Source organism: Aythya fuligula, chromosome 25, assembly GCF_009819795.1.
Source record: "Aythya fuligula isolate bAytFul2 chromosome 25, bAytFul2.pri, whole genome shotgun sequence".
Taxonomy (NCBI): domain Eukaryota; kingdom Metazoa; phylum Chordata; class Aves; order Anseriformes; family Anatidae; genus Aythya; species Aythya fuligula.
Window position 1 is genome coordinate 3,280,083 of NC_045583.1, and position 14,776 is coordinate 3,294,858.

The 14,776-nt window shown below is 42.4% G+C and overlaps 2 protein-coding genes across 2 annotated transcripts; both read right to left on the reverse strand.

Moving 5' to 3' along the window:
- Positions 1-1,679: 1,679 nt before the first annotated feature.
- LOC116498672 (polymeric immunoglobulin receptor-like) lies at positions 1,680-6,788 on the reverse strand. The gene is given in 8 exon segments (XM_032203009.1): positions 1,680-1,940; positions 2,243-2,295; positions 2,535-2,638; positions 3,371-3,427; positions 4,166-4,247; positions 4,628-4,948; positions 5,705-6,058; positions 6,725-6,788. Coding segments are annotated over 8 exon segments (1,275 nt in total). The 5' UTR covers positions 6,768-6,788.
- A 499-nt stretch (positions 6,789-7,287) lies between these two features.
- LOC116498774 (triggering receptor expressed on myeloid cells 2-like) lies at positions 7,288-12,742 on the reverse strand. The gene is given in 5 exon segments (XM_032203182.1): positions 7,288-8,686; positions 8,689-8,770; positions 9,278-9,332; positions 9,851-10,195; positions 12,649-12,742. Coding segments are annotated over 5 exon segments (681 nt in total). The 5' UTR covers positions 12,689-12,742; the 3' UTR covers positions 7,288-8,527.
- Between the last annotated feature and the right edge of the window lie 2,034 nt (positions 12,743-14,776).

Consider the following 14,776-nt stretch of genomic DNA (forward strand, 5'->3'; position numbering starts at 1 on the left):
CAACCTAAATTAGCTGTTCCAACAATGCTGCCTTTGTTGAAGGCAGGTCAAGTTACTAGCAAGTCTCTTTCATTTACACCTGTAAGATGTTACAATTTGAAAGATTTGTGAATATTTCTTGTGTACGAGAAATACGTAACAGCCAGTTACGTATTTATGTTTCATGACAGAGGACTGGTGCAATCTGTAGAGATAAACTATACCTAGAAATACCCTCAATTTCACCATATGATATCAGATTATCTATGGCTTTGTAGACCAGAAGTGTGTACCAATAAGCCTTGCTATCATGACTTAGTTATTTAACTTCTATGTTTTTAAGATCTTAGGCCTTCAGGGCCTTTATTCATTGCCTAGGTGAAGAATTTATGCATAAAAAGTTTAATTGCATTCAAAGAATCAAAGAGGTTAAATAAGGAATAGAATTTATATATTGAAGCTTATTATATTAATTATTTGTCTTTCACGGTGCGTGTAATTCAGACCTTAATGGTATGGTCCCCACACAAATGCTTTTGCTGTCTCAGAAATGACCCAAAACATAAGGGTGTCAGTCAGTAAGTCATTAGGCAGTTAGTGAAGGCAGTGGTGAGGAAGAAGGAAAAAAAAAAAGAAATAACTTAGCGAGAAGAGAAAACAGGAAGTCAGTATAGGAAGTGAAGAATGCAATCATCTAAGCCTGTTTAGGAAGGAAAAAAAATGATTTCGTTAGCTATTATTTTATGTTATTTTAATTTTATTTTTTAGATAATTTGCAATAGAGAGACAAAAATATCTCAGATACAGTTGTAAAGAGCCTGATGTCCTGTAGCCACATCAGACCAGGCAACAGAAGTTCCTTCTTCTCTCCCCTCTCTTCTCTCCATCTCTCTGTCCTCAGAACTGGACAAGAACCCACAGGCAAGATGAAGTTTACATTTACATGATATGATTCATGGACATCTCTGCCTTTCCACATTCCTTTTTTTCCATGCCACGCAGTACCTAAGCTGGTGCTTCTTCCAATCTTAATATCAACAAGTTAAAGCCTTTTTTATATCATATTCAGCACCTCTGGGCCCAACTCATGGGATTAAGATGAGAATCTTAGCTGAATTTGGGGATTTATCCATAATCCTTAATGGATGTTTGTACATATCACTATGATAACAGAATTCAGTAACTTGATCAAAATATGTGTAATCTGTAAAATTCAGCAGATGCTTTACCACTTTGCTGATTTGGACCTAATAAGCATGGGCAGTAATTAACATTTTATGTGCAACTATTTATGTGAGTTGTTGAAGTTAAAACTCTAGAAGGAAGTGTCATGCCCCCATATCTCAAAGCCCATTGCTGGCTGTGGCACTGGATCTGTTGCCATGAGAGAGAATCTGTTTCCTGTATTTGGGTTTAGAGTCGTTCATTGTTTAAAAATAGAGCAATTTAGAGAAAGCAAATATACTACAGCCTTCCACTACATTTGCTTACTAATAGCTGAATTGTGATGCTGCACTACTGGAAAAGTGTGGTTATTTTTTCAGGGGAGGTTTGTGCATCCATGTGTCTCATCCTTTCAGCAGCTTTCAACTGGGCAATCCCGTGTGTACCCAGCTTCAGCAACCGGTTACAAATGGATTGTTTCTAAGCCCGGTTCAGCAAAATTCTGTGAATAAACCCAAGGCTTTGTGCTGCTTCATTTAGGTGGACCTGTTTTCCCCTTTCTCAATTCCAGAATGTGGAGCTGTGGCTCTGAAGAAAACAGTAGCGTATTCTACAGGTCCTGAGAAAGCTGAGTTCCCTGGTGGTTCTTCAAGGTGGAATAAAACTTTTGGTGAAGGCTGCACGTTGACATATGTAACATCTTCAGGCTCTGTTTGAGTTTGGTGCCTTAAGACAGCATATGTTGTGCAGTCATTCTTATCCCCATCTGAACTTCTATTTGTATTTTTTCTTCCATCCTTCTGAAAAGAAATGAAGAGTTTTTTTTTTCTGAGTATTGTAAACAAAAACTTGTAGAGGGGTTATGACTTAGCCAAATAACTGAGTCAGGTTGTGCCTGCTCTGCAGCCACATTTGGCAATCACAAACACAGACCACTAGCTGCAGTCTGCTGGCTTGAGCGGATGCTACGTGTTCGCTGTAGGATGTGTGGTATCGTGTGCTTTGTAATCGCCTTGAGTGGTAAGCACAGAGCCAGCGTCTTCACGTGACAGAGATCAAACAAAGCACCAAGAATGAGGGATTTTTGATGCTCTCTTACCTGCTGCACTCCTTTTCTGAAATCAGGATGTCTGCCAAAGTCCATCTCTTTTCCTGCCACAAATAACAGAGTCTCCTTTGAGTGCAGAACCACACCTTTACCTTTTCATCGTAAAAATGATTGCCCTCTCTCTGCTGTCCCTGATGTAGCTCACATGTTGCATTTCTCTCAGCTTGGTCTTGTTTCTTCCCTTTGCAATGATACTACAAGTAAACCTTACTGGCATTCAGGGTGCTGGGAAACCAGACCCTAGGGGCAGGGAAAAATAGAGAAGAGGATTAGAGAGCTTTACCTTCTCTTTTCCTTCTGATGTAGCTGGTGACAAGGAGTGTAACAATAGCAATCAGGGCAGTTGTAGCCAGGATGGAACTCAGCACCATGACAGCATAAAGAGTCCTGCAAGGAAAAGCGTGGTATCTCCATTACTATTTACAGCATGAGAGGTGATTAGGCTGATTTGGAAGGGGATTTTGTGTGTTGGAAAATGGAGTTTGGTTCCAGGATAAAAATTCAGCATGCTCTCTCTAAACAAGTTTGGTTCTGGGTGGCCAGTACTGATCTACAGACACAAAGGATCCATCCCAGCTGTATTTTCTTTGGCACTTGGCAGGCCCAGGGCAAATTCAGAAGCTTGAAGTCTCTTCCTGCACTCAGTTGCAGTGCTACTAGAGCTCAAAGGCATCCCTCATCAGGATGCAGTTGCCCTTCTCATGATCTCTAATCAGGATCATTATGGGGGTCTCTTTTGATCAGGTCTGGTAATAACTCTCATCTAACATGCTGTGTTGTTTAGCTGGGGTTGGTCTTAGGCTGGTCTGCTTGCACCAGAGGCAGAATCATTGTAGCATTGCATGGGCCATATGGTTTTCCCTTTTAACCATGTAGAAAGGAAGGATGCAGTCAAATTGGGCATCGTCAGCAGAGGCCTCTCCTGGTGCTCCTGAAACCAATAGGAGACTTCTGCAGCTTTATATGGGGCTTGGGGAGGCTGGTCCAAACCCCGTGGCAGAGAAACGGAAACCTATGGGTGTGTGTGTGCGTGCAAGTTTCAGCAGTTTGTCTCAGCACCCCTCAAATCCTGCACTGCCTCCAGAATGCTATGATTAGAGTCAGAATCTTTGCTTTTACCTCTTGTCCTTTTTGCTGGCATCTGTGGGGCTGGCATCCAGTTCCTGATTTTCCCCTTGAAATAAAGAAACAAAACACAAGAACAAGGTGATTTTCCCACATCAATCCATCCCTAGTGACTTTCTCTCATGCTGAAAAATCCTGCACTGCAGGCTGGTAGGATGCTCCAGAGTTATTGCTTGTTTGTTACCCATGAAATTGTGCACAAGAATATTCCTCCTGTGCTATTTACCCACAGAAGAAGGTTTATTAATGCAGCAGTCACTGGAATGGGATCATCCAGTTTGTCAAGAAGGATCTGGGAGTTTTGTTTAGGTTGTTCAGTAGTACTTTTTATCAATGAATCTAAATAAAAACATCAGGTGTAGGCCCAGCCAGACAGCTAGTAGCTAGCTGGACTGGAACAGACATCCTGTGAGTCCAGTTTTCTTCCCTTTTGGTTATAGTCCTCTGTTTGTTTTGTTTTGTTTTGTCTTTAATTCTTGTGAAATATTTCCTACTGCATTTCATCATGCCTTGGAAAACATACTTATATGATGACTATATCACGTGCAGAGGGGCAAAAGAGTTGTGGTTTCCGCTTCCCTTTTAAGTTTGGGTTCTGTGACAGATCAAAGGGAAAGGACAGCTACTGTTGGGGTTAAGTTTTGTAGAAGGGATAGGTAAGCCATGAAAATTCATACCATTTTAGAAAGTGATGAGTTGCAATTGAATGCTGTTAGAAAGGAAGCATTTTAGAAAAAGAAAAAAAATTCTTGTTATCTTTTTCTTAAAAAAAGAAATCTTGTGGTTTCCCCTTCCCTCCACATTTTTCACTTGTCAGAAAAATCAGATAGCTTCCACCAAGTATCTTTTGTTTTGCTGCTTTCTGCACCGGCTAAAAGCAGAAGAAGTAAAGTGTGAAAGCAAATAGAAAAGTTTATTAATGAACAGTGATAAAGAGGTGAACTCAGGTAGAAATTCAGGTAAGTGTTCAGATCTCTTGGAGTCTGTTTCATCTGCTGATGTGAATGTTAAATTTCATTAGTCAATGAAGCCAAACCAGACTGCCTCCCTCCCAAGAATTGGCTGCAATTTCTACCATTAGTATGTATCAAAAAATCTGTGTAAGAAAGGAAATTCAGGAATTATCTGTGTCTCAGGAAATTTCAAGGCTCAGAAGAGAGCTCTTTAATGTTGAACTGGAGTCTTTCTTGTCAAAGTGCTAAGAAACTGCTGACTTTTAGAAGATCATCATTATTTCTTTGATTAACTCACCCAAAACTTCCAGCATGATCCTCTTCAGCAGTTTGTTTCTCCCCTGGAAATGGCTCTCGAGACGGTATTCTCCTGAGTCATTAAGTTGGAGATTTTTCAGCCACACTCTAATCATTTTCCATGAGAAGTCATTCGTCATTTCAGTCCTTCCTACTTTAATGATACTTTGATCAGTGTTAGCTCTGATAATAGGTTGACATGTAACTCGGGACACCATTTTGCACCACAGAAAATGTTGAAGCTTCCCGACGTTGATTGTCACAGAATAGGAGCAATGAAGGAACAGGGATTTCCCTTTTTCTGCAAATATTATTACAGGTTCTAAAGACAACAAAGTGATGATTCATTAGAGGGGTAAGAGACAGGAAAATGCAATCCCCACAACAGCACACATCACACCCAACAAAGGAGCAGAGCAAACACCAGCACAAAGAGAACTGGCAGAAGATGTGGAAGTTAGCAGCCCTGGTATCAGGTTCCAGGGCTGTCATTGCTGTCAAATTCCCCGGGTGCTGTGACATGGAGCTACCTCTGTGCTGTGTTCAAATTTAGGAGGGTGTTGCTCCATCTCACAAGTCTTTTAACACCTTTAATAAGTCGGCTACTTGAGTTATCAAAGCCTATGTGAAAGATCTCTGTGACTGGAAAATGTTTTCAACAAAATGGAAGATCTTATACCAAAAAAAAAAAAGCATTATGTTTTTTTTGTTTTCATCAACTTGTCTGAAATGTTTCTGCCCCAAACCTAAACCCATTTGTTTTTGATGAGTATAATCCCACAAAATTGTATTCATGGTTTTTGATAGTAATTTTTTAAACAATGATTTATTTCCCTTTGACTTTCTTTCCCTTTCCCTTTTTGATTTAACGTGGAAAAAAAAAATTTCCTGGCCATTTCTGCCTCTAGATACATGCGGATACATATTGCATTTTCTTATTGCCCTCGATAATCTCTAGCGGAATCTCTGTGACTAGATACACCATACTTTGCTATGGAACAAAAACTGGAAATGAGGCATCATTCTTGATTTATTTTGGCTGTCTCCCACCCAGTGCACTGTTGACCTCATAGCTCACCCGTAGGTGAAACCACCATCTGTATTCTTTGCAGCAAAATTTGCTTCAGATCTACCCAGACTCCACACTGGTATGTGCCAGAATCCTCTCGTCGAAGTGCTGCCATTCTAACAGAAAACCAGCCGCCTCCAAAGTCTTTCAGCTGAACAGGACGATACTGTGCATGGTTAGGATTAAGCCCTTCTTCTGAAGGGAATCTCGAGGGTAAGCCTGGACAATATTTTTCTGGTTGCTCCTTGCACCAGAATTTCTTCTTATGTAAATGCTTGTGCACATCGTATGAACAGTTAGCTCTGAAGGTGTCTCCCTCTACTTGCAGAAACATGTGCGTGTCCTCTCCTGGCATGCATGATCCTTTCAAAAAAATAAAAAATAAAAAGAAAATTGATGCTAGAACTAATGTAATCTTAGTATGTCACTTTTTCTTACGTTATACCACTAATACCGCTGGGACTGTGAGAAGAGTTATTTAACTCTGCAGTTTTGCATAAATAAACATCCATGCCTAGCCTAGAAAAAGGGTGCCGCTACCCTTTTTCCATTGTTATTCAGATTGTTCCTCTCTGTGGACTCAGTATTTATTGGCAGTAAGAAAGCAAACAGCAGCTAGCCTGTCTGACATTGCTCACAATACCTCATCCATCACGAATCTGGAGCAAGCAACACAGATTTCCCTCCCCATATGCTGGATGATTTCAGACTAAGAATGCTTCAGTGGTGGGAGAGGAAGGTCTAAGAAGGTCAGAAATTGCCAGGTATCCCTCATAAAATTAATTTTTGGACAAACTAACAAACTACTGTAAAGAAAAAAAGAGAAGCCAAAAGCTTGTATAATTAAAATAAGCACATTTCAGGCTGAACGTGTCCTCCCCTTGTAGTCCCTCATTGACATCTGGCAGTCTTATTCTGTGTCTGGCCATAGATGGCCTGAATAAAAAGTGTAAATAAGAGTGTGCAATGCACACAACAGCACAGACAGTACCCCGTTCCCTGGAGAAATAAGAAGTCTCTGAGCCTTACCTGGTAGTGCCAGCAAGAGCAGCAGGGCTGGAAAACTGCCCATCCTCAAGTAGAAAGTGGTTTAGGGCACGGAGAAAAAAATTATCCCAGATCTTCGTTATCACTGAGGAATTCTCTAGTGCTGGGGAACTTAACTTGCTTTGTCATTTACAGTCATCTGCTGCCTAGTGATGTTTCCAGTTTGGAGTCACTAACTTCTTTTAACCACAATCTTAATATTACTTCCCATGTGGGAAGGCTGCACCATGTCTACTGGCTGCTTTTTTTGCTTTAAATATATTGTTTTCTAGATAGCCATATTTAGCAACCATGCTGTGTAGCTGGGAAAGAAATGGATATTTTTGGTCTCTAGGGCCACCTTGACGTACTACAGAGCAGCTTTCAGTAGGACGTGTTCATTCTTCCTGCTGTTTTGCACTTAGATGCAAGACCTGCCAACCTGCCCCGGTGTCCTGGGGCACTTCTGTACACTATAAATGTGCTGACATGTTCTAAGTGTTACCGTTTGGGTGATGTATTGTGAGTTGGGGTACTCCAGCATTTTATCATGAATCCACATTAAGTAAAATAATCAGTTTTTTATTTAGCTTTGTAGGCAATGCAAGGAAATACAGAAATATGTGGCCTTGGGTTTGGGGTGTTTGGGCAGTTAGATACAGCTTCATTTGGGGGAATGATAAACAACGATCATGTTGGTAACATCCCCTTGAGAAAGCAGATGAAAGGCAGGGAGAAGCACAAAGAGTTCATGCTTTGAACATTTCACTTGAGAAATGAGGAAGCAGGCTCAGGGTTGTGCGTAGCCTTCACATCCCTTTCTGTTACATTCTGCAGTTTCGCATCTCTTTCCACACCGACTGTCCACTAAGCATCCATTCTGCCAGAGGAAATCTGTGGGAGCTGGTCACTTTGGGAAGAGAGAACCTGTCACCTGGCAGTACTGTGAAATAACATCACATTGACGGGTCTCAATCCAGACCCCAGTGGAATGATGCTGGAGATAAATTTCTGGAATAACTGCCTGGGTATGGAGCAGTTACTCGCAGTGACTAGAGGTGATAGCAGAGCACTGCATCGCCATGAGTATAGCAAAAAGGTCAGTCATTAGAGGGTGGAGTCTCAGTTACAAAACTAATTTCTAGACAATAATACTGGCTTTCAGTACAAACCACACACTTCTGATTATATTTCACGCTTCTGGAAGAAGTGTTCAGCAGTTTTGTAGAGGTACAGGACATGCTGAAAAAAGCTATTAGCTCTTCAATGAATCAAAAGTTCCTTGGGGAATTTTGACAGAACCACGTCTTAAAATTTTTACATTGTCTGTGTGTGCATTCATGAGTTCCACAAGAACACACGGTGGTTGAGCTGCGTTACCTGAACTCCTGTTTATGTTCACTGGCATATCTGTACTTTTATTTACAACAAAGCGTTGTCTGGCCTGGCACTGAGCTGGGGGAAAATGGAGCAGAGCTCTGTCAACTTTACTGTGTCTGGGGAAGCATCTCTGCACATAGGTAAGTCTTTGCTGGATCTCTTGACAAAAATATTTCATATTCCTCCTTCCCCCCAACCCCCAGTTCCATCTCCTTCCACCAGGTTCAGGTGTTGCTGGCAGCATCCTTTCACTTCGGTTGCGTTGGGAAAAGTTGGTCAGTGGCAATGAGAGAAGGTGAGATGGTGACATTCCCTCTTTAGGGCAATAGGTCTGTCAATACCTATGTCCCGTGGGTCATCCTTTTCTTTCTTACAGCAGGTGGCAAAGCTTTGCCGGAAAATGATTGATGTTCATTTCCCTGTCGATTATCTTGGTTCAGCTCTAAGCAGCGCTCTCGAGGAGGAGCTGATTCCATCTCGTGCATGCTTTACGAGGTCACCAGGGAAAGGGAGGACCCGCTGTTCATTCAAGCTTGAGTTGTTCTCCTCTGTCTCTCTGTTTTTCCCACTCTTGCTAATGACAAAAAGATCAGCACGGCCACCACAAGCTTGACAGCCAGGAGTCCGCCAAAGACATAGAAGACAGTGAAGTCAGCTTCAGGATGGATGCTATGGGGAGCCATAAGCACAACAAAAAAAGGTTTAGCAAGGAGGGGGATGGTTCAACCTTTAAAAAAGTTCTTGTATCTTGGTAGTATAAAATGCAAAGATGGTAGCATCTCATGTGACAAGCCCCGTGCCTGGGCATAGCAGAGCCTTGGAGGTTAGAACAACTATTATAAGTTTTAACTTTAAGATCTCACATAGGAATAAATTATAGAATCATAGAATCTGTTTTAGGTGGAAAAGACCTGCAAGATCATCTAGTCCAATCTTTAACCTAGTATTGCCGAGTCTACCATTAAATTATGATCTGCAGGATTTGTTTTGCCTGTCCCTGAAGCACTGCATTTCATTTAGAAACTACACGGCAGCTTTGAGAATTGTCATGGATTAGGAATAGGCAGAGAATATGCATATGGTGGTATTCAGCTTCAGACAGAGGTGCAGATGCTAATCTAGTTTAGTCCTAGGAAAGTTAGAGTTCACGGCCTGAGAAAAAGTTTTATGGCTTACCTGGAGATGCTGTGAACAGCTCTAGGCTCCTCTGGCATTTGGGTTTCCAGGACAGCTGATGACAGAAACAGAATAGTTTAGTCTACAAGTGTTTCTGCGTGATACCTGTTGGTTTCACAAACCCAGTGCCCCAGTTAGGCACAGGTAACCAAGATGAGACTGGACAATGAGCTGCATGCTAGGAGATTAATCTGGGTAACTATAGATGACGTGTGTTTCGATGATCTTGAGGTCTCTTCCAACCTAGAAATTCTGTGATTCTGTCACCATCCCTGGAAGTCTTTAAAAGACGTTTAGATATAGACCTTAGGGATATGGTTTAGTGGGGACTGTTAGCGTTAGGTTAGAGGTTGGACTCGATGATCTCAAGGTCTCTTCCAACCTAGAAATTCTGTGATTCTGTGTTAGATGTCTGTAGTGGTTGCTGTAAATTAGGAACTAAAAAGAGACAGTGAAGCATGGTACTTCCTTAGGAAAGTAGATGTTTACCAAAATAAGGCCTTGACATCTGCAGACACGTGAAATTTAAGTTAAAACTCAGGAACTCATAAAACACAGAGCCTCAGGACCTACCTGTCAGCACTTTCACTTGCACCTTCTGTAAGGTGTTTGTTTCCCCCAAGAAGTCGGTCCGGCACTGGTACAGCCCAGCGTCCTGCTTCTTGAGTCGCTTCATGGTCACCGTCAGGACCCCTTTGTGAACGTCGTCACTGATGGCAGTGGTGCCGTTCCTGTTCTTCAGGAAGGGCAGCCAGAAGCGGTGGGCGCTCACCACGTGTTGGCACTTGGTCTCATCGATCTGCTTGCACCAGCTCTTTTCTCTCCACCGCTGCTGCCGGGGGTTATAGGTACAATTGATAGATATGGTCCCCCCCTCCACTCCGTACACCAGGGTGACGTTGTCTGCAGCACAGGATGCTAGAAGGAGAAAGCGGTGAGCCACATCTCTTTTACATCTATTGCTTATCACCGTGTTTAGGCTAAACAAATGCCATTTCCCTCTTTTACAACTCTAATGATGACTGCTGCCAACTGTAGGGCTGGCTCACCTGTCTGCTTCCCTCATGAGAGTCTTGGTTCAGACTTTGTTGAAATATGTCAGTAGTGACCCTTTTGAGTGGTGTGTCATCTGGCTCGTGCCAGGCAGCTCTTGGGGTAGGGACTGAGGTAACCGTTCCATTAATATTTCAGATTTTCTGAAGCTCAGCCAATTTTGGTCTTCATCTTCCCCTTCTGGCCCTGTGGTGACGGCTGTGGATTGCAGTCTGGAGCGCAACCACATCACGCTTGCTGTAGTCGTTGGGCTCCTGCCCGTTAAGAGGAAGCAGTTGGCCAGCATGACTGGGGGATTAAAAATAAACTTGCATTTTCCTCTTGTTCTGAGGAGCATGAAGCTGGGTATTTAAGTAGATTGACTGGGCGCCAGGCAAACTGGCTTGGCTTTTAAGAGGTCTTTTCACAAGGCAAATCATCAAAACACAGCCTGACACAATAATGACCAGTTGTTTCTGAGTAGCACTCAGATTTGTCCTGCTGTAACACCCCTACTTTGCAGCATCCGACCTGCCTACTTGAATACAGCTGCAGCAAGGTTCAAAGGTATAGATTCCACATATGTTCAGAAGTACGGATTTGGCTCCAGTGTGCACTCTGCTGTGGAAAAGGTCCTTTGCAGTAAATGCCCATGAAGATTACCCCAATTTTAAGGGCTTTACACAGCCAAAGGGAAGCAAAACAGCCTTGGTGGATGCTGGAAGTGATACCTACAAGTGCCCAGCTAGCTGTTTAGCAGGTTACTTCTTAATCCGAGTCCTGATTCCAGAGTCAGCAGATGTTTTCACCCTGTCTTTTAATATCCTTTTAATTTTAATCCTGTTGATAACTGATCTTCAGCTTCTTTTTATATATATATATATATATTTTTTATTTTTTTTGGCTTTAGTTCCTTATTTCTGATTTCCATTCCTCTTTGTGGTGGGCAAAGACAGAAGGGACCATCTTAACTATAAATAATTCTGGGGAAGAGTGCAGTGTGGTATTTATAAAAGTATTTGTATTTCTAGTGAAAAAGGCTGAGGCTTCTGTGAAACCATACGTAACACTAAAACAGAAGTAAATTTAAAAAAATAGGTCATTGTAAGGACTTTGAGCTGGCAGAGCCTTTTAATAATATGTCTTAAAATAATCATAAAAATTCTGAGTGAATTGTAAACTAAAAAAAAAGAACCACTGAAGGTCTTTCACGCTTTCCTAGAAGAAAGCCTAAAAGTGGAGCTATGCTCTCCAATTATCTAACACATACAAGCCTTTATCCTGATATTTTGCTCAACTGGGTACTTCCAGTCAAGGTTTACCTCTCTCCATGCCCAGTCCAGTCCTGTGCAAGCCAACTAAACATGTTAACTCCCTCTCTTATTTCTCTTGTGGACTGTTCCTTGCCCCTCGTTCAGTTACCTTCAGTTCCTTGGCAGCCCCAGGTATTTCTCTTACTGACCAAAAACACCTCTGCAAAAATGTCTTGATCAGAGTCATGGCATTTAAAGATTTGCTGATGCCCCTGTGGAAAAACTGTGTCATTATCTTTTCAGCCAATTCTGCTGACGGGTCCTTTACTGTTTGTTCTCCCTTGTTGCTTGCTTCCGGAAACAATATAGTGGACTTTTTTCCAAGTTCATTCAGATTTTTGTCATAATTGAGATAGGTTTCTGTGCTCCCAAAGCCTACATCTGTTACCTTTCTGTGCACTCTTTCAGATATCTAGCCTCTCCAGAATTTGGCTGCAGAGGGGACGCTTTGAGCTGGGAATACCAGCTAGATCCTGTGCCTGGTTTCTCATTGCAAGTGGACATTGCTGTCCAAGCTGAAAATAGAGACTAAGAGTGTTGCCCTCTACAAAGATGTTCTTCTTGGCTTATTGCAATGCCTAAGATTTCAGAGGAGAGGCCCCTGCTTCAATGAATTTTATTTTCCTCCTCTAGAACCACAGCTGCTGCATTTTACATTCAACCCCCTACGAATGCAAACAAGTAGGATTTTGCAGTTTCACTCTCAGAAGGCACATAAGACTCCTGTTATAACTCAAAAGGATCACTGCGAGAAAAGGTGAGTGCTTGGATCATTGCCGGCCCTTTGTTAAATTAAGAGAAAAGAGCAAACTTCAACCATAATAAGAGTTTTTATTGGTCTTCCGAAGAGCTGCATGCTACCACGAAGATGCCTTTGCATCCAGAAGGAGCTACTATATCTCATGGCCTGTGCAGTCTTTTCCTGTGGTATTATCAATAATCTTATGTGAGGCACAGATCTAAAGTTTACACCAGTCCTTTACCCTGCCCGTTAACTGAAACCCAAGGCCATGCATGCTTTCTTACCTGACAAAAGCAACAAGATGAGGTGCGTGAGCTTCTCCATGTCTGTCCAGCAGAGAAGCAGTCAAGAGATGAGTCTGGACAAAAGCAAAAAGGATTGTTGCCCAAGAGCAGCTTGCTTTTCCCCCCTCCTTGCTCTGCCGGAAGGAATGAGCACAGGAACTTGGCATCTTTTTCAGCCTGTGTATTGAGCAATTCATCAGGGACGGGTATTTCTCTCACAAGCTGAAAATTCAGGCATCAGCATTGCCCACTCACCGCCAGAGTTTAGTCTAGACAGACCGAAAGAGAACATCATGTGATGGTCTCCAGTAGCATTAGCAAACTGACTGGCTGCCCTTTTTATTTTTTGATTTATTTACTTGGAGATCTTCCATGCTAGTGCTGGTAAAGCCTTGCTTCCTAACTTATTGAAACTGGCAGATAAACATGCAGGTCTACCCATTAATAAACGTGCCTTCTTTTTCTTTCCTCTAGTTAGTGTTTAAGAAAATGGTAACTCATAGCACCTAAAAATTCTCTTACACATTCCAGCTCTTGTTCATTGTTGCTCCACTAAGCACAAATCTGGATTCTCTTTGATCAGAAGCAACTGTGAACCTGAAAATGTATTTCTTCCACTTGATTGTCTTCTACTATTACTCTTCCGCTGTTTGACCCATTGTAACTGACTGCAAGAATAGCAAATAGTTAGGGGAATCGTGGGCTGGATGATCCATTTCTGGAACCATTTTTCTTCCTTTCGGGTTGAGATAAACATGGAAACCCTGACATTCTCAAAGAAAAAATCAACTTCCCTGCTGCAGCTTTCGCAAGAGAAACCGATTGGAAAGCTGGATGTGACTGGCCTGTGAATAACGAGAGGTTCGGGCCCCTTTAATCTGCCACCTGTCTGTAGAGCTTGGTGCAGCTGAAAAAGTGCTGGGGCTTTTGGTCTTTTAGAGGAATTGAGCTGACACCCAGCAAACTAATTTCTCATTGCTCACCAGATGACTGCTAAATAAAGACAGCAAATGTATAATTTAGGGTATGCCCAGCAGAAACAGGGAAGTAATGGTATCCAAGGCCCTGATGAGCTTTCCCATGAAACCTCACATGCATTTCTGGTCCTCCGTGACTTTAGAAGAAGCCGTTGGATCTTGCTTTCCATGCTGTAGCAAAAAGTAAAAAAATAAAAAATAATAAAGAGTGCTGGAAGTAGGCATGCTGGTTTTCTCTGGCAGCACTGGTGAATAAGCTGGGGAGAGCTGTTAAAAGTACAGCACAGTGCTGCAGAAGCACAGAGCAAGGTCTGAGTCTGGCTGGTTCGTGGATTCCTGCAGAGATGCAAAGATGTCTCATAACAGTGAAGGGTAGAGACCAAGTGCATGGGAAATACATGTTTGATAATTTATGGCGAGGTTATTCAGGATAACAGGGGGTTGATCAGGTCCCTGCCAGTCCAGTGTTCCTTTGGCAACTCCTGGAAATTGCCAACCTGTATCAGAGCTACACTGGAGATCCATAAATAAATTACATGTTTGACTCACTTGGACATTTACATCAGTAAATAATCCACTCTTAAAGTACTGTCACTTCCCTTCTGTTATATCACCTGATGTTGAGAACAGCCCTCTTCTGCTTCTTCCTCTGTTGTCTTTGTCATACTTCCTGCAACTTCTTTGCTCAGCCTACCAGTTTCTTGCTCTGTGCAACTGTCTGTACAAGACCTTCCTCATAGCTATATCAGGGCTCATCTTTGCAGCTGGCAGAGCAAGACAAATTCTGTTCAAAAACACCCCAGTGCCCTCTCCATTCCTCTAATGTAGTACCGCATGTTGTTCCCTTCCTTCCTTTCTGCAGAAACACGCATCTTGGTGGTCATTTCCTGGCACCCTGACCTCAGTGTTTGACACGGTCTCCCACAGTATTCTCCTGGAGAAGCTGGCAGCCCGTGGCTTGGTCAGGTACACTGTGCTGGGTTAAAAATTGTTTGGATGGCCAGGCCCAGAGAGTGGTGGTGAATGAAGTGAAATCCAGCTGGTGACAGGTCACAAGAGGTGTTCCCCAGGGGTTGGTGTTGGGGCCCATTCTTTTTAATATTGTTATTGATGATTTGGGTGAGGGAATTGAGTGCACCCTCAGTAAGTTT